Source organism: Falco cherrug, chromosome Z, assembly GCF_023634085.1.
Source record: "Falco cherrug isolate bFalChe1 chromosome Z, bFalChe1.pri, whole genome shotgun sequence".
Lineage (NCBI taxonomy): Eukaryota > Metazoa > Chordata > Aves > Falconiformes > Falconidae > Falco > Falco cherrug.
Window position 1 is genome coordinate 45,068,256 of NC_073720.1, and position 19,219 is coordinate 45,087,474.

The 19,219-nt window shown below is 40.3% G+C and overlaps 1 protein-coding gene across 8 annotated transcripts in view; it reads left to right on the forward strand.

Moving 5' to 3' along the window:
* The window catches only part of AOPEP (aminopeptidase O (putative)), a 205,471-nt gene that overhangs the window by 79,506 nt on the left and 106,746 nt on the right, over positions 1-19,219 (forward strand). For all 8 annotated transcript variants that reach the window (XM_055698794.1, XM_055698798.1, XM_055698799.1 and 5 more), the window contains 4 exons: positions 131-320; positions 2,144-2,250; positions 11,185-11,287; positions 11,401-11,508. In XM_055698794.1, the coding sequence (XP_055554769.1) occupies positions 131-320; positions 2,144-2,250; positions 11,185-11,287; positions 11,401-11,508 (508 nt within the window). The remainder of the gene's footprint in view (positions 1-130; positions 321-2,143; positions 2,251-11,184; positions 11,288-11,400; positions 11,509-19,219) is intronic.

The following is a 19,219-nucleotide window of genomic DNA, read 5'->3' on the forward strand; positions in this document are numbered from 1 at the left end:
AACTATCAGTCATGATCCAGCATGCATATAGTAATAAGAGGCTGACAATAAAGCCTATATATTATATAGCCATGCAATGCATGTTTTAACAGGTCAATAATGTATTTTGTCACTCATTCCTATTGTGCAGCCCACACATCATCTTCCTGTCACAGAGCGTACTACTGGGAGGGAGCCATCTCTGTGGAACACGTCTGTGCCATGAAATTGCTCATGCTTGGTTTGGACTGGCCATTGGTGCTCATGATTGGACTGAAGAGTGGATAAGTGAAGGGTTTGCCACTTTTTTAGAAGATACATTTTGGGCAAGGGCACAACAGGTAAGGTGATGCGTGATCACTTCTCAGTTGAATCATGTGGAAAACAAAATTATACACTCTGCTGTGAATTGGTTATAAATTAAACCTCCTGTGTTATAAGTCTTTTAAAGTAATATTGGAATTTGCATGCTAACTTGATTTTAAAAAAAAAACAAACATGGAAAAATCCTTTCTGATCTACAGTGAACACTAGTCTTTACTGAGGTAGAGGTCAGTGAAATGAGAATGGAAATGTCTGTTTGTCAATGATTACCTTCCCACAAATGTACTGCTCAGTTATTAAAATTCAGCTGTTGAACAGTTGCTTTGCATTCTTTCCACTTGTATTGTGTTCCTGAAAGTGGAAAAATCAGCAGAGTCTTGCTGAATATTGTAATATTCCTGACACCTAATGAAATCCTCTGGTTTTGTCCAAGAGATAGCAAAGAAGTGTACCTCAAAACAAAATGGCAGCTGATGAAATAGGGCATTGGCATTTAACACTTGTTTTCTCTTATACTGCCCAACAAGAATTACCCTCATGTTAGAGGTTTAAAAATCATTGTCTGCCTTAAAGTGCAAAGCTCATAAATTGTGTGTCAGATAATAGTTTTCTGATCCAATTCTTGTTTCTGTTGTACCTCTGCTACTTCAAGCATTTTATGTTAGTCATTTCCTCCTGTGCTTGTGTCAGGCCTGGTCCTACCCCTTAAGTCTGCAGAACTCCATCTGTGGAAGATCAGGTGGGACTGGGAACTGACATCATGCACTCTTCTGACCCTCCATTTTATTAAGTATCAGGCATATTAATAGCACCAAACAAAACCAAATTCCTTGTCACTTACCATGTTTCTGGAAGAAGAAAGAGAGGAAAGCTGTCCAAACACTCTGCTTTTCCATTCTGGTCCTAAAACTCATGTCTGCCCCTACACTGAGTATCACTCCTCTTCTGTGAGCTGGTCACATTAATTCTTATGTTTTTGTGGATCACTTGAAAGTGTTTTTGTTGTAGTAGACACCCTTCCATGTAGCTGAATGAAAAGGAGTAAGCAACAAAGCAGGGTGATTAGTGCCCTTGTTAATTTATAAGGTCTTAATACTGCCTTTTTTTTTTTTTTTTTCATTTTTAGCATTATTGAGTAGTTTTGGTGCTGTGCAATTGTACAATTGTAGGATTATGAGTAAATTCTATAGTGCCTGACAGTAGTTTCAGTTGTGACTGAAATATTGGTCCAATGCAGAATATTATCTGCTTTTGCTTTCTTCCATCTCCCATTTTTCTTTGAATAGAGAAGCATAAATTATTAGCTATTTTTAAGCTGACAACCTGGCATTTGTTTCATAAGCATGCATCTCTGTTAGTATTATGTAAATGGGAGAAAATACAACAGGGAGCTTTCACGAGTGTGGCAGAAGTATTAGGAAAGAGGATTGAAGTCAGGACACAAAGCAGCTGTTTGCTTTCAAGCTGGAGACAGTAAAGATGCAATGAAAACTGCATTCTCTGTATTTCTGAATGTACAGGTATCTGTACTGTACATTCAGTTCACTTATTGCCAGTCACTACAGTGAAAGCAACAGGCCCGTCTCTCTGCTCAGTCAGAATTATTTAACTGATTATTGATTTAATGTGCACAGTGAGGCTTCTGTTTTCCTTAGTGCTGCTATTAACCCTTGTAGCAGCAACTGTTATTTTTTGGTTGGAGGGTTTTTTTCAGTCATGGATATTGGTAATGTTTCCTGCATCTTCTGTACATAAAGGGTAACAAAACAAGTTTCTCTTTCTGAAAGTTGTCTGTTGGGAAACAGCAATCAGTGGTCTGTGTTTTTTGTATTCTAAGCAGCTGTCACATGGTGAAGTAAAAGGGCAGCAGGAATTGAAAGCTTTACTTCGCTGGCGCCGACTCAGAGATGAGGTGCAGAACTCTGAAGAAGAGCTGCAAGTTTTAAGGTAACAATACGACAGTGTAATCTTTCCTTTTGCATGCTCTTTCCTGTTTTCCACTATTTTCACTCTTCAAAGGATATACATCCAAATAATCTGATTAAATCCACTGCATTTCCTTATTTCCTTCTGAAGAAAAAAGAAAGGTCAAATTAAATTGGCTAGGTTCTTCATCTTCCGTATAATGCAATTGCTTTTCTCTTTGTTATAGAAAGATTTCAAAAACCATGGCATTTAGTTTGATATAAAATGTCTCTGAGCAGTTTACAAGAGCCTTAATTCAGGCAAAACAAAAGGCCATTTCCTGAACAAAGTTTGCAGATTAATTTTCTGTGGCTGAAGACAAGCATGTACAGGAGTATGCTATCTAACTGCCAAGCTGAGTGAAGCTTTAAAAAATAAAGGAAAAAGCATAATGAACTGTGTAAATCTACTTTCTCTTCAGAAACAACTAATAATGATATTTAAACAGGGGCTTGGTCTTTAGGTAGCAGATGCTGAGCTCAAGGGTTCTTACATTGCTAAAGACAAATAAAAAAATATACTTGCTTTGCTAGTGATTAATAATCTGGGCTGTTCTGATTGGTGTCTTGGGAATTTCACAGAATCATAGAATTGTTTACATTGGAAAAGGCCTTTAAGATTGTCAAGTCCAACCACTAGCCTAGCACTGCCAAGTCCACCACTAAACCATGTCCCACCTCCAGGGATGGTGACTCAATCACTCCCCTGGGCAGCTGGTTCCAATGCTGGACAACCCTTTCCATGAAGAAATTTTTCCTAATGTCCAATCTAAACCTCCCCTGGTGTGACTTGAGGCCATTTCCTCTTGTCCTACTGCTTGTTACTTGGGAGAAGAGACCTGCCCCCACTTGCCTACAGCCTCCTTTCAGGTAGCTGTAGAGACTGTTGGTCTCCCCTGAGCCTCCTTTTCTCCAGGCTAAACCGCCCCAGTTCCCTCAGCCGCTCCCCATCAGACTTGTGCTCCAGACCCTGCACCAGCCTCGCTGCCCGCTCTGGCCACGCTGCAGCACCTCAGCGTCCCTCTTGCAGCGAGGGGCCCAAACCTGAACACAGCGTTCGAGGTGCGGCCTCACCAGTGCCCAGGACAGGGGGACCATCGCTGCCCTGGTCCTGCTGGCCACACTGTGTCTGGTACCAGCCAGGGTGCTGCTGGCCGCCTTGGCCACCTGGGCACACTGCTGGCTCACGCTCAGCCGGCTGTGGACCAGCACCCCCAGGCCCTTTCCCACCAGGCCCTTTCCAGCCGCTCTGCCCCAGCCTGTAGCGCTGTGTGGGGCTGCTGTGACACAAGGGCAGGACCCGGCACTGAGCGTTGTTGAGCCTCATACAACTGGCCTTGGCCCATCAGTCCAGTCTGTCCAGATCCCTCTGCAGAGCCTGCCTGCCCTCCAGCAGGTCAACACTCCCCCGCAGCTTGGTGTCATCTGAAAACATACTGATGGTGCGCTCAATCCCATCAATCCCAAGTAGGACTGGCCCCAGTACTGAGCCCTGGGGTATCACCACTTGTGACCGGCCACCAGCTGGATGTAGCTCCATTCACCACCACGTTTTGTGCCTAGCTGTCCAGTCAGTTTTTTTACCCAGCATAGAGTACACCATCCAAGCCACACGCAGCCTCAGGAGAATTCTCTCAGGAGAATGCTATGGGAAACAGTGTCAAAGGCTTTACTAAAGTCCGGGTAGACAACATCCACAGCCTTGCCCTCATCCACTAGGCAGGTCATCTTGTCATAGAAGGGGTTCAGGTTAGTCAGGCAGGACCTGCCTTTCATAAACCCATGCTGGCTGGGCCTGATCCCCTGGTTGTCCTGTATGTGCCACATGATGATCTGCTCCATAACATTCCCCAGCACTGACATCAGGCTGACAGGCCTGTAGTTCCCCAGATCCTCCTTCCTACCCTTCCTGTAGGTGGCTAACTTCCAGTCTTCTGGGACCTCCCCAGTTAGGAAGCACTGCTGATAAATGACTGAAAGTGGCTGGGTGAGCACTTCCACAAGTTCCCTCTACCCTTGGGTGGATCCCATCTGGCCCCATAGAGTTGTGTGTATCTAAGAGGTGTAGCAGGTTTTTAACCATTTCCCCTTGGATTATGGGGGCTTTGTTCTGCTCCTCATTCCTGTCTTCCAGCTCAGGGGTCTGGGTACCTGTGAACAATTGGTCTTACTATTAAAGACTGAGGCAAAGAAGGCATTAAGTACTTCAGCCTTTTCCTCATCCTTTGCCACCGTTTCCCCCAGCATGTGTTTATGAAAACATTTTTTAATGTCTTTTACAGCAGTAGCCAGGTTAATCTCTAGCTGGGCCTTGGCTCTTCTAATTTTCTCCCTGCATAACCTCATGGCATCCTTGTAGTCTTCCTGAGTTGCCTTCCCCTTCTTCTAAAGGTCATAAACTCTTTATTTTTTTTTTTTTTTTTTGAGATCCAGCCAAAGCTCTCTGTTCAGCCAGGATGATCTTCTTCCCTACCAGCTTGTCTTTCGGCACATGGGGATGGCCTGCCTTTGCACCTTTTTTTTATTGAATTATTGAAAAGATATAAAGACTTACTGGTGGTCTTTGCCTTTCAAGACTGCCTCCCAAAGCCTCAGTTAACTAATCTCCTAAAGATGCCAAAGTGTGCCCTCCCAAAGTCCAAGGTAGCAATTTTGCTGACTCCCCCATCCTTACTTCTCCAAGAATTAAAAACTCTGTAATTTTGTGATTGCTATGCCCAAGACGGCCTCGAATCAGCACATCACTCACAAGTCTTTCTCTGCTCACAAACAACAGGAACAGCAGGGCACCTTTCTTTGCTGGCTTCCTCACCAGCTTTGTCAGGAAGTTGTCTTCCATACTCCAGGAACCGCCTGAACTGTTTTTCTCTTCACTGTATTAGATTTCCAGCAGTTATCTGGCAAGTTGAAGGCTCCCACAAGAACAAGGGCTAGCAATTGTGAGACTTCTCCCATCCGCTTATAGAATATTTCATCTACCTCTTCACCCTGGCTGGGTGGTCTATAACAGATTCACACCATGATATCTTCCTTGTTAGCCTTCCCCCCATTTCTTACCCATAAATACTCAACCTTAGTGTCACCATCATTTATATCTAGACAATCAAAACACTCCCTGATATACAGGACTATTCTGCTGTCTCTCCTTCCCTGCCTGTCCCTTCTGAAGATTTTAATAGCCATCCATTGCAGCACTGCAGTTGTGTGAGTCATCCCACCATGCTTCCATGATGGCAACTATGTCATAGATTGCCATAGTCTTTTATCTTGAGTGGCTGCCTAACATCTCCACTGCTTGTGTCCCCGCAGCCTTTGAACAAAAAAACAAGTTTACTAATCCTAGCTCAAAATAGGCCTACACTGACCAAATCATGGAATTACAGGGACTTTTTCAAGAGATTATGTTGACCATTCTCCTACCCTGAAATACAGGCAGTATACAGAGACCATCTTAAGCAGGTTTTTACTAATATGTTCTTAGAAACCTCCAATGAAAAAAATTTCATGGTACATAGCTAAGCTATTTTAATGTTAACAGTTAAAAATTGCTTCCTAACACCCAGCTGAAATATTGCTCATTTCAAACAATGAAATTTCTTCTTTTCTTTGACCAATTGAAAGTGAAGAACAAATTGATCTCATCCTTTGTATAATCAACTTTTAAATCTTTTTGGAAGACTGTTGACATTTCATTCATTTTGAGGTCTTCTCTTCTTTTTGTGCTTTCCCAGTAGGATTTAAAATGGTTTTATATTTGGGCACTGGAGAGTGTTCACAAACATAGAAATTCCTCTTTATGGCCTGGTGTCATCTGAAAACGTCACCAACTGCATAATTGTGGTCTTTCATTGATCCGTTTTACTTCATATTTTTTAATGAATTGTGTATCCTACATGTAAGCAGAGTCAGAGAGGTTATAGATTTGCAAGCGTGCGGTTTGATATGTGTAAATACAAAAGCGAGCTTTATCGCTAGCTGTCTTACAGCTGCTGCCAACACAACTCCTGACTGAGAGTTGCTGGGGGGTTGATTTGCTTGTTTTAAAATAAATTCTTTTTAGGAACATTGGTTCTTGTGATATGAGCCTTACCTCGATGTGTGTTTTCCATTTTGAACATTATGTAATCGCATTTGTTGTCTTTTGCATCAATTATGTAGTTCTTACTTTTGATAAAATGTGTATGTGGTGTTAATTTTTTAAATTGTTTCTCTAAGGATACATATTTCATTTGTAGTTTGAAACTCAGGAAGGATTGATTTATCTTGAAATTGAAATGTAAGCTTCCTGTTGACTTCCACAGTTAGTAGACCTATGTCTGTAATAAGCATGCTGCTTACCTTTTGCACAGTGGTATTCTCAATGCTAATACGAAAGAATGACAAAATATTTCTCATTTGAAAAATATGCCTCTAATATACACTTAGGAGAGGAACATAATGCCAGCCTGGGATTCTGGCAATCTCTTCCTTTCTGATGTCTCCAGTTTCTTGCGGTGGCATTTAAGGGCTTTCCACTTGTTTCAGTCAGATATAAATGTTCTCTACTATTTTTGTGGTGTGGACTTGAATAGGTTCCCTCTTTGCACAGCTACCATTTTTTTCCCCCTTCTCTTTTCTTCTTTCTTCTGAAAGTGTGTCCATGTGCTCTCCAGAGTTGGTATATGAGAAAATTTTATTCTTGGCATTGCGCTGGGTTTTGAGTCTGTACTGAGGCTTGTGCCGGTTCAACATTGTGGTTTTTTATGCAAGGATATTAAATCATAACTGTTTGTTACTTCTAGCCAATTATGTCAGGAAGAAAAAAATCAGCCAACCCACTCTTCCCAAGCATAAACTTATCCTTCAATTACCTTTTTGTTCCCTGCAGGATGATCATATTTCTGTGCTTTCTTCTGACAGCAGGAAGACCCTGCCCAAAACTTGTGAGCTGATCCTATTAACTTTTGATCCAGCAAATGAATACCTGTTCAGACTAGGTGAAAGCCACTCAGCAAACTGATCATCAGCATGATGTTTCATTTTATTAAGGATATTTGATATTATGTTACAGTAACATCTCATAAACTACTGTGAAAAAAGAAGTTGGGTAAGAAAGAAATAGGTAAATATATTTGCCACAGGCAGCAGCTCTAAAAGGCAGTACCAGCAAATCTGAGTTTTGAAGGAAGGAATTTGTGGCACTGTAGTGCTCATGCAGGATAAGACTGTAGACAGAATCCTGTGTATTTTCTCACACAGTCCGAAGCAAAGCTGCAGGGACAAAAGCACCTGTGAAATATGTCCTGGCACTCACTCTGCTGGCAAGCATCAACAGTAGCACTCTCATCTAGTCTCTTACGTTATGAAAACAAAGAAGACAAGAGAAGTCTATTTCATTCTGAGGAATAAAGCTGGTGTTGAGAATGTTTGATGTCCTGGCCCTTATGACTTCAGCTTGTGATTCTTCATGAAGACAAAACAGTGGTGGCATCTAACTCTAAATTTGTCTCGTGAGTTCCACTTGAGTCAAGTCCATTTCCTTCCTGAAGCAATGCTCTCTGACTGCTCTGTGGGTGTTCAAAAGAGTTTTGTTCTGTCACACTGATAGGAAACATACCTTTCAGATGGTCTCTCATAGTCTCTGCATAGGTTTTTCACAACTACCTACTGCATCAAATTATTTTATTACCAAGGACTCCATGGTGACTTTTACTTTTACTTTGTGCAGTACTTCTCTGTGCAGTGAATAAAAAGTAGCATCTTTTACTTCCTTCAGAAATCTGCCAGTATCTACAAATGTGCCAGGTAGCCGCTTGAGTACTGTGAATCAGCTTGCCTTTAGCATTATGCCTAGCTTCATCTGCTAGGTTAGATGGCAGGTTTTGTAGGTCAGTGTAACAAACTTCCAGTCTTTGCACCTTCAATGTGTTTTAAATATGCTAAACATTGCTTAAAAAAGGTGTGCTGAAGTGCTGACAGCAGAGAACAGGGTAGCTTTCTAAATATTTACACTCTTTTGCAGACATTAACAGGGGTATATATACATCCTTTGCAGAAGGAAATTTTTCAGTACCATCATCCAATGGGATACTGCTTTCTAGTTACCTGCTAGAATCTACACAGGCACAAAATTGCAAGAGGAAGGAAGGAAGTATGGTTTCCTAATTTAGAATAATTGTGATTATGGGGGGTATTTCAGTTTTCTGTGGGTCCTATAGCTTGGGCTCAAACTCAGTTTTTTGAAGTCTATAGACTGGGCTATTTATTATGACAAAATGGAAGCAGTTTTGGCTTTTTTTATATGCAGAGAAGAGTATGGAATGCCAGCAGGCCTTCCTTCCAGGAGACTGATCCATGGAAATAGATGGACCTCTGCTGTCCTACAGTGGGTCTGCAATCGTTACATTGACTTGAGGAACTGGAGTTAATTAGGATGAGAAATCAGTTATTGATCTCCTCCTTTCAATGTTGAAGGAAGGTCTTCCTGGAAAGAAAATAAGGACTTGTAGCACACTAGAGAACTGTATTAGGAACAATGTAAAATTGAATCTGCAAGATTTTCTATTATTTAATTTCTAGACAGTTATATTTTATCAAGATTTTACTGGGTGAAGTGGATTTCATGTGCACAGGTCCTAAATGTAGTGCCTAAAGGGTGACAAAAACAGTTTAGCACTCTGGACAAAACTCTTAATAAGAAACTATTACACAGCTACAAAAAAAGGAAGAATTTTTTTTTTTTCAAAGCAGACAGATATGAAAGAAATTCGATCACAGAGATTAGCTCTTGAGCAGCATATGAGTGATGTGGTTTGAAGAATCCTGCACTGCCGTGGCTGTTGTGGCCCCTGTCTGTAGAAGTGAGGAGAAAGATGTTTGGCTTCCATTGGCCATCAAAATTCACACTTAGAATTGGAGAGTTTGTTTCAGTTTCATAGGGTTAGGCTTCTAAGACAGACATCTGTTCCCAGACCACTGTTAGCTGGGGTATTTTCTGGATGGAAGAAAAAAAGCTATGGAGAGTTCTTCAGTACTATGCCTGTGCAGGCACTGCTTACAAGTGAAAAAGAAATATTTGCACAGCTTCTCTTCAGTTTCACTCTGTGCGCACAAGAACTTGGAAGTCCTCCACACTTCGCTGGTGTAGATTTGTGATATACCAGATGCTGTATTACATTTTAAAATCAGGCAGTAAAGAAGTAGGTTTGTTCTAGACATTGTTGTCTGTGAACCCCAAACCTGTGTGTATGTGACAGGCTTCCTCTTTTAAAACTTCACCTACTTTTCTTCCAACCCCAAACCACCAAATGTAAAACAGAACATCATTTATTCTGTGGTGTGTTGCATGCAGATTGTGGTGGTTTGACTGTGGCTGGAGACCAGGTGCCCACCAAAGCTGCTCTGTCGCTGCCTTCCTCAACCAGACAGGGGAGAGAAAATATGACAAAAGGCCCATGGATCAAGGGAGATCACTCAGCAATTATCGCCACGGGCAAAATGGACTGGACTCAAGGAAATTAGCTTAACTTACTACCATTCAGATCAGAGTAGGATAATGAGAAAAATCAAACCTTAAAAACACCTTCCCCCCATGCCTCCCTTTTTCATGGGCTTAATTCCCAATTTCTCTACCTCCTCCCCTCCAAGTGGTGCAGGGTGACAGGGAGTGGTGGTTACAGTCAGTTCATCACACATTTTGTCTGCTGCTCTTTCTTCCTGATACTCCTCCCCTGCTCCAGCGTAGGGTCCCTTCCACAGGAGACAGTTCTCCATGAACTTCTCCAGTGTGAGTTCTTCCCATGGGCTGCAGTTTACAGACTGCTCCAGTGTGGGTCCTTTGTGGAAAGGGTGCAATCCTTCAGGAATATACTGCTCCAGTGTGGGTCCCCTTGGGCTGGCTCACTGCCAGCAAACCTGTTTCAGCATGGGCTCTATGTGGGACCACAGATCCTGCCAGCAGACCTCCTTCAGCACAGGTTTCCCACGGGTCACAGCCTCCTTGAGGCACCCACCTGCTCTGGCATGGGGGCCCTCCACGGGCTGCAGGCGGATATCTGCTCCACCATGGACCTCCATGAGCTGCAGGGGCACAGCCTGCCTCACCGTGGGCTTCACCATGGACTGCAGGGGAATGTCTGCTCCAGTGCCTGGAGCACCTCCTCCCCCTCCTTCACTGCTTCAGTGTCTGTAGAGTTGTTCCTCCCACATGCTCTTATTCCTCTCTTCTGCTGCAATTTTGTATTGCACAGATTTTTTTTTTTCTCTTAAATGTGTTATCCCATAGTAGCTGATGGGCTCAGCCTTGGCCAGTGGCTGGTCCCTCCTGGAGCCAGCTGGCATGCATGCCATCAGACACAGAGGAAGCTTCTAACATCTTCTCACAGAAGCCACCCCTGCAGCCACCCACCAGCAAAACCTCACCATAGAATCCCACTACTTGCAGGTACTATAGCCATGGAAGCTGTTAATCCAATGTTCAGGTGTAAGAAGAGCAATCTTTAGTTTAACATAAGGACTTCAGTATCTTCCCCTTCCCTCCCCATGTGGTTTTTTGGTGTGGTGTGGTGTTTGGGTTTTTTGGGGTTTTTTTTTTGTTTTTTTGGTTTTTTTTTGTTGTTTCTCTTTGTTCATGATGTGTCTCTACTGTAGAATGGCATGCATCATGATGTCATGCTGGTAGTGAAAAGAGTACACCAGCTTTGTGATGGATCTCATTTGTACTCCAGCTGTCTGGTTGGCTACATACAAAATTGCTTAAGAAGTATGAAATTCTGTTATTTGTCTGTCTAAGTCAAGTTATTTACTCAGCTCAAAAAAGTACAACTGAACTAGTGACAGGTGTTAAAAGTTACTGTGCCATTCACGATGCTTTCCACTATGAGAAACATGCTTCCTTTACTTACTTACTCAAGACTCAATTTGTGTATTACTGTTTTAGGCCCAAAAAGGAGAGCACAGGAGAACTGAGTGAGTCTGGAGCATCCGTTGTCAAACATGGTCTTAAAGCAGAAAAAATCTTCATGCAGGTTCACTACTTGAAGGTAAGTGTTGTCAGCTGATTTTTATTGAAGTTGCTTTACTAATATGATAAAGACTTCTTTCTTCTAGATATCAGTGAATTCATAGCATCCTATTTGTTTCTGACTTCTTGCAGGGTTATTTCCTTTTGCGGTTTCTGGCAAGGGCAATTGGAGAGGCTTCATACCTTGCATCTTTACGAAAATTTGTCCATAAATTCCATGGGCGGCTTGTCCTTTCTCAGGTACTGTACTTGAAGTTGTTCCTCACTTTTTGAAAAAAAACAAATGACCTAAAAACTTTCAGTTTGACTATCTAAATCATCACTTCTGGTTGTGATGAAAAGAGAAAGGCAATTGCAACTTGGCAATATTAGTGAAATTACTACCTGCTAAAGGGCAGAACATTTTTTTTTCAAGGTGATACCCTGCTAGTATCTGATAATATAAACAATGGGTGGGGTTGGTTTTTTTTTTCAACAATGCTTTGAAAGGTCAATGTTTGTAAGTGCTGATGTTCTCAAAAATGGGGTCATTTACTCTACTGGAATTGTCTCCTGTAGTCTTGTAACTCATTGGTTTTGATTGTGATAAGTCAGTCTTTTCCTTGATAATGTCTTTGTTTCTGATAGAGAAGAAACACAGAGTAGGGATGTAACTGAAAAATTCTATAGATCATAACAGTGCATGTGCTTTATATTTCTGACTTTATTTCTGTCCTCTCTGCATGCTGGTTCATTCAATGCTTATAATTTCACAGTCTGCCTGATGAGAGTGGTCTCTTTCTCACCAAGTCAGGGATTGATGTGCCCAGCACTCTGTGACATTGTACCAACCTGTATTAGTATTGTCACAGCCTCTGTATATGTTTCCTTACGAGCTTCATACTCCCATGTGTTCTAAAGCATTCTGTTGCTGAGATACTAATCTCCAAGTGATGTTTAAGAAGTTCTGCTTCTTTCAATAGACTTTCTCTGCCAGTGTTACCATGCAGTGGCAGCCCACTCTGAAGAGCTGTTGTTCTCATAGAACAGAATTTCTTCCTGGTTTGGTGAACACCTGGTTGTAAAAAATTATGTTGAATTAGGAATCAGAATCTGCGTCCCTAAGTCCGACTGCATATATTAATCAGTTGAACAACAGACTTAGCTTGTTCTCTTCCTGGCATAAATGGTATATAATTATTCCGTGCAAAGTAGAATTACTTCAGAAGGAAAGACTGAGCAAGTCACACCACAGTACATGTTACATAGAGTACACACAGTACCATCTGTTACATAGAGAGCCAAACTGGAGTTATAAATAGAAATTTACCTCCCCCTAGGCCTTTCTCAAAAAATCCTGCAACTACTGGCTGTAGCATTAAAAGGAGAGCTGCCTTGTCTTCCACTGTTTTGTTTTGAGAAGGGAATGACATAGCTCTCTGAACCCAAAGTTAGAAGATCCTGTCATTGGTGATGAATCCAGCTTGCATCATGGCACTGCACCTTGCTGCTTCAGAAATGCTGTGAAAAAAACCATTCATGGGGGTGTCTGTGAGCCAGATCACTGAACTCATCTTGGTTAAAAACAGGCCTGGAGCAAAAGGCACAACATGAACAATATTTGGCATTGCTGGAAGAGCACTGTGTTCAAAGTGAGGGGAGGGGAAGAGAGAGGAGAAGGAGCGTAACTGAATTTCTGAAACCAGTTTCCTTGCTGAAGTCTGTATTTTATTGAATTATGGTTGAAATCTTTGAGGAGATTCAGGATGGTGATAAACATCTCCTTGCAACATAGAGTAAGGGGCTCTGATTTTGAGGGGGTGGGGGTCTAACACTTTGCTGTTTTTCCCAGCCACAGTGATTCTTCGCTCATGTGCTTGCTGTTTTGAATCTCACTCTTATGAGGTGAGATGGATGCCCATGTGTCTTACAGACAGGTGAAACACCTGTAGATTCTTTCATATGTCAGATCACCCAGAAGTTAAGCATAGTAGCTCTACTGCAGCAGCTCTGTCCTGTGGAGGAACATTTGGGGTGTTAAGGGAGTTAACGTTCCCACTGCTGCAGCTGTTTCCTGTACCACGTTGCCGAGACCCTGAACACTTATGTTTGGCTTAATGTGGAAAATGCCACTGACTATATGAATCTCGTCTACATTACGATATCCAAAATCATAAATACGGCACTTCACTATTACACAGCTGGAAACTTTTTGAGAATTACAGAAATCATGAAAGGACAAGAAGCATCCCAGTGTTTTAATCTGGTGGTAAGAAAGGTGCTTGCATTTTGGTGAGAAAAAGTTAGTTTGTTGCTCCTGGTTGATGTGAGATGAATTGCATCAGCAAGACTGTTTAAACACTGTAAAATGTCTTAGCACATTATACTATTAGCCATGATAGCTAGACTGCATTGCAATTAAGTATCCATCTACTAGAGACTTCCCCCTTTGTCTAGCACTCTCCTATTAAGCATCAATTTATAGCTTACCTAACCCCAGTCTCATAAGTTGAAATACTGTATGTTGTTTCTGCACCTAGAAACAACCATTATTGGATAAAAAATTGTTGAGTGTGCTTAATTATTCAAGCAAGAGTAAGAGATGCTTTTATTTCAGGTTTCTTACGCTCCTTTTTGTTTGCATATGTGCAGTATGGCCATAGCTGTGTGCTTAGAAAAAAAGCTACTTTCCTTCATTTGAAGACGCAAAGTGGACAGGGCTATATCCAATTGTAAATGTATTTACTTTGTTTCTAAGAAATCTTAAACATTGTATTTATGTTGGTGTCTGGTATAGCTAGAGAAGCAATCACAGCAGGAATTGCAAATGCAAAAGCAATGAAGTTAAGTTAGTACAAAGTTTATTATTCAAGTTCCTTCTTGAACAAACATGCGGTCAGTGTTTAAATGAATAAAAGATTTCAAATAAATAGAGGTGCAAATGGTAAGTTTAAATATCATAGTGTTGTACTTTCACCTTGTCCAAAATAATCGTACATGTTCCCAGATTTAAGGAATTGTGGGGATGAGGGAAAGTAAAAACTGAAAATAATTGCCCATGTTCTGAATACTAGTCTTGTTTTCAGTGGTGTTTGTAGTATTTTTCCTAGATGGGAACTGCAGGTGCAAGGAAATGACTTCAGATGTGAAACATTAATCAGTTTGCCTTTTCCCTTCATTTTGATTGCCTGCTCAGTATGTTTTTAATAGTAGTTTTTGTTTATTTTAGTCAAGTTAGCAACAGACAAGTAAAGCAAGTCTGGAATCTTTGAGAAGGATTTAAAAAAAAAATCTTCCATTTTTTCTGAGAGAATTTACTTACTAACTGCTTTGAATGAACTTTTTACATAATGAATGGAGTGTTACTGACTATAAATAAATAGGAAGGAGTGCAAGTTGCCTATATTCCTAACACATTTAAGGCTGTTCATTTTGATACTGAAATAAGAACACCTTGGGAATTGATTTGTTTACAGACCTTGATTTTCATGTAATTCTGTCTGCTGTAATAATAACCCAAGGTCTATAGTGTTCACCCATCTGATAGACTTATAATTTGGTACAGTAAAATGACAGTCCAGGAGGCAGCACTTCGAAAAAATAATAATTTATGTTATTCTTAAAAGTTTTAAAGGCAGATGTATGGATCCAAGCCCACTGTGTATGCACCTATATCAACATGTTCCTGCACACAAATTTGTATGGACACATACCATTATCATAATTGTACAAAACTCTGATCTGCACACACAAATTGCCATTTGACTACCCGTTAAATTGTAGAATTCGTAACTAGAATTGGAAGTCTAAGCATGCAGTGTACATGTGTTTTGGTGTTTCAACTTCTGGAATCTGTTCTTTAGATTAAGGTTTAACTAGAAGTTTGTCTCTGCAGTTTGGCCCCCGCAGTTCCCTGCTTACTGACTTGTTTGCTCAGGCTCATAGTGGGGCGTAGTGTGGATTCTGACACTGTCCCATCCACGGCAACCTCTAGGACGGGGTCTTTGCTTTCTACATTCTCATATGCTTGCAAAACAGAAATAGATGGGCTGGTCTCACTCAGAATGAGTTAGTTTCCTGTTCCAATTCTTGCGTAAATGAACATACTCCTATTTTTTTGTTAGCCATGCGCCATGCAGCCTTCATTCACTTTCCTTATATGCATGCATTATGAGACAACCTTTAATTACTATATGATCACAGTCCTTTTATTACATTTTTCCTGGAGACCTTTGTCTCATTTATGTAGAATAGGTGTTGCTCCCATGAAGCAGCTGCTTGGTATTTTGTTCTCTGTTCACTGTTCATAGGCACTTTATTTACCATGCAGTGTGCTTTTCTTTCTGTTCAACCCTTTAAGTTTTAACAGTGTAAAGCAATAAAAAAGGCTGCTTCACAGGGTCAGACACTTTAACCTGAGATTAACTGTGCTTAAAATGCTTATGTGACAATTGATTAATTTATGGATCAGTTAATTACATTACACATTTTGAAAGATCATTGTGTTTGTATATAAAAAAGTCTGACTAGCTTTAGGCCATACCTCTGTTTCAGTACAAATATCTTGAAAGAAGCAATGTATGAAATATTGTGCTTGAAGTATAAATAAGACTAGGTTAGTAGAGGTCATTAACGTGGTATAAGGCAAGGTCTTTTTTTGTGAGAAAACTTTCTATTTCTTTTTTTGTGATGTACTTTTTTCACAATTATGCAAAATAAATTGTGTGTTTTAAAGGACAGAGAGACAGAGAGATCAGAATGAAGTAGGGCTGGAAATGGAACTGGAGAAGGAAGTGGAGAGTAGTGAAGCCTTAAGAGGAAGCTAGATGTTTTGTAATCATCTATAATACAGCTGAGCGATTAAAAAGTCAGTTAATGTGTCACACATTTTAATGTTAAACAGTATAGTTGAATAAATATTCCCAAGTATCTTTTGGTATTATTTCTCTTAAATATAAGGATCTTAAAAGAAGCAGTAAGTTTACACATAGAATTGTCTTCTGTCAGGGGAGTGACCTATATATCTGAAAATGGCTTGGACCTTTCTGATAGATGATATGATTTGTTTTTTAATGTTCACTGTTCTTTGTTTATGTCAAGATGTGTGATCAGAGAGAGGTACCTGTCTCGTGCCCCAGAACAGACAGTTCAAGAGTAGAAACATGCTGGCTATTTCTCAAGACAAGAATTGGAGTAATAATATGGCATCTTTAGTTGTGAAATAAAAGGTGTTCTAAACCCAGATCTGTTTAGTTACTGCTTCATTTCTAGGGTTCTCAAAATTATTTATTTCGACATACTTCTCAGTCATTGGGTCCTCACTCTTCTTTGCCTTTGATTCAAACATGCTACTTGCATCAACAGTGTAAAGAAAACTTTTTCTTTATCTCAATTCACAGTCTGTATCCAGATTTGATCTGCTCAGCAGCAGCCCAAAGCTGCAGTTGTGATTAAAATTGTTGGCTTCAGTGTGGACTGTGGTGAGAGCAGACAAGAGTCTTCAGGGAGTTTTAATTATGAGAGTCTAGCAAATCCTTACCAAACATGTATGAACGCATTTTTCAAAGGCTTTTTCAGTCTGGCAGAATGTCAGTAAATTTCACAAACTGCAGAATAACAGTTTCTTTACATAGGGAAAAGTTGTTTTCTAGCCTCTGGGTTTCTAGCCAGGGAAGAACAACAGGAGTATGTAGAGAAGTGAGATTATTTTATCATATGAATATCAACCAGTTTGTTAATAATGTAGTACTGTGCTGGCATGTGATTTCTAACTTGTATTTTCTTTCTGGCTTCATTAAATTACTTGCAACAAAAATGAAAAGCAAACTCTAATTTGTTTTATGATCTGACTTGGCGTTTATTTATGACTACCCTGGTCATCCACAAGTCTTTGCTCCGAAGTGTAAGGTCACTAGAACCTCTTAAATAAATGCATCAAAGCTTAAAAACCCCCACGTTATCCTGTAACTTTTCTCTGGGACACTTCTGGACCTTTACATCTGGGGAGAAAAAGAAAAAAAAAATAGCCTGAGGAAAAAATTTCAGTCCAGATGGTTAAAGTTTGGCAAAATTATAAGCAACTGAGAAGTCAGACCTATAATGCTATGTGTCATGCAGACTTGATAATAGGCAAATGTTAAAAGCCATGCAAATATGTTGTAAGGGGTAATTTGTTTTCCTACTCTGTTTTGGAGCATCAAAGTAGAAGCAGTTAAAATAAGATATAATAGATTCATCCTAATTTTAAGAAAGTGTGTCTAATGATGGTTACTGCCTTGTTCTTTAAAGATATTTGGAAAAAATGAAGACAGCTTTAATCACAAAAGAAACTTTTTCCTAGTATAATATACAGAACATAAACCCACTTCTAATACCAAAGTTCTCTTCAAGTATATTTTGGGATTGATTATAAAAACTTGATGTAATACAATCAGGGAGCATTAACAGTGTGAATATGTTGAGGATGACTACTTCAGCATTACTTGTCACACGCTTTCAAAATGACTCTAATCTTTTCATGTTCTCTATTTCCACATAAGCTTACTTTGTACCTCCAGCAAAGCTTCCACAAGTGGAAGGAGCAGTAGTCCTCTGTTTGTGTACAGAGTAATTCTGTTTGTGTACAGAGTAATGCTACAGAGCTGTTAAGTAGTACTATGAAGTAAGGGAATTTCATACTTCATCATCATGTCAGCAATACACTGTAGTTAGGACAGAACAACTCCTGGCATAGGTAATGATGGCATTATTGCCGCAGCAACACTGAGCCCAGCCCTGGGTAATTTAGCTTTTGTCATAAGCAAATCTTGTATCCACTGCAACATAGACTGAATCTCCTCTCACTTTGTAGTCTGAAGGAGGAAGGCTTAACTGTGTTACCAATAGTTTCAAACGTGCAATCATTCTTTCTTTCATTCCCTAACAATGCCATAATCAGACAGAGAAACAGCATCTTTTGTTGAATGCTATGGCAGAGTCCCTAAATAACAGTTTTCTGCCTTTTAGGAAACATTCTTCAAGATTTTGGAGAGCAAGTAGTTGCAATCAGAAATCAGCCTGCATTTATGTATTGCCATGAGGAGTATCATTAGCCTATGAAACTTGTCTCCACAAAGATTAGTATTAATAAGTGGATGTATTGCTTTATGAAATAGCATATAAATTAATAATTCATATTAATAAATCCTCTTCTTATGAGATTGCTCTGAGGAGTGCACTGTGTCAAAGTGATAGTCATTAACTTGGTTCATGTATAGTCTGGGGTGCCAGAAAACCTTTGAGTGATAGCAGGTGTTACTTTCTAAAGAGGGCTTATCATACTGTTTTAAGTGAAGATGATAGTCATGCTATTCTGTTGGCATTGCACCTTCACTGTAAATCCATGAAAAAAATTCTAGCTACAGTTTCTTTCAAGAATTTACTCCTTAGTTGATGTGGTTGGCAGCAACATTGTGAATTTTGTCACAGAGTGAGTAGGTGTGATTTTCCAATCAGGTATGTGAATTAAGGGGAAAAAAATTAACTACGTGGTTATGTAATTAAAGACAGCTTAATAACAGAAGCACATGGAGAGGGTGCAAACACCCTTAATTTCTTAGCCTTTCAGTATGTGAATCTGCAGCCTTTAACAATTTTAATTATAGTTTGTGTGTGTGTATTCTATATTAAATAAAAGTAGGAATGTGGGATTGTGTTAAAGTAGTCATCAGGCTTTTCAAGCCCATTTTCTTTCAATATTGACACTTCTTGCTTGAGTGGGTTGGAAAACTGACAAACATAATGTATGTTGTATAAATAACTGAGCAGTATATTACCATAGTGGAGTGGGCACTCATCCGAGAGCCAGGGCTGCAGCTTCAGCTGGGGGGTCTGCACCATCTACCCCAGTGGTGGCTGATGCCTCCACCCAGACAGAGCTGCTGAAGGCAGAGGCTCCAGTGCAGGCCTCGGGCTGCAGGACGTGCCCACACCT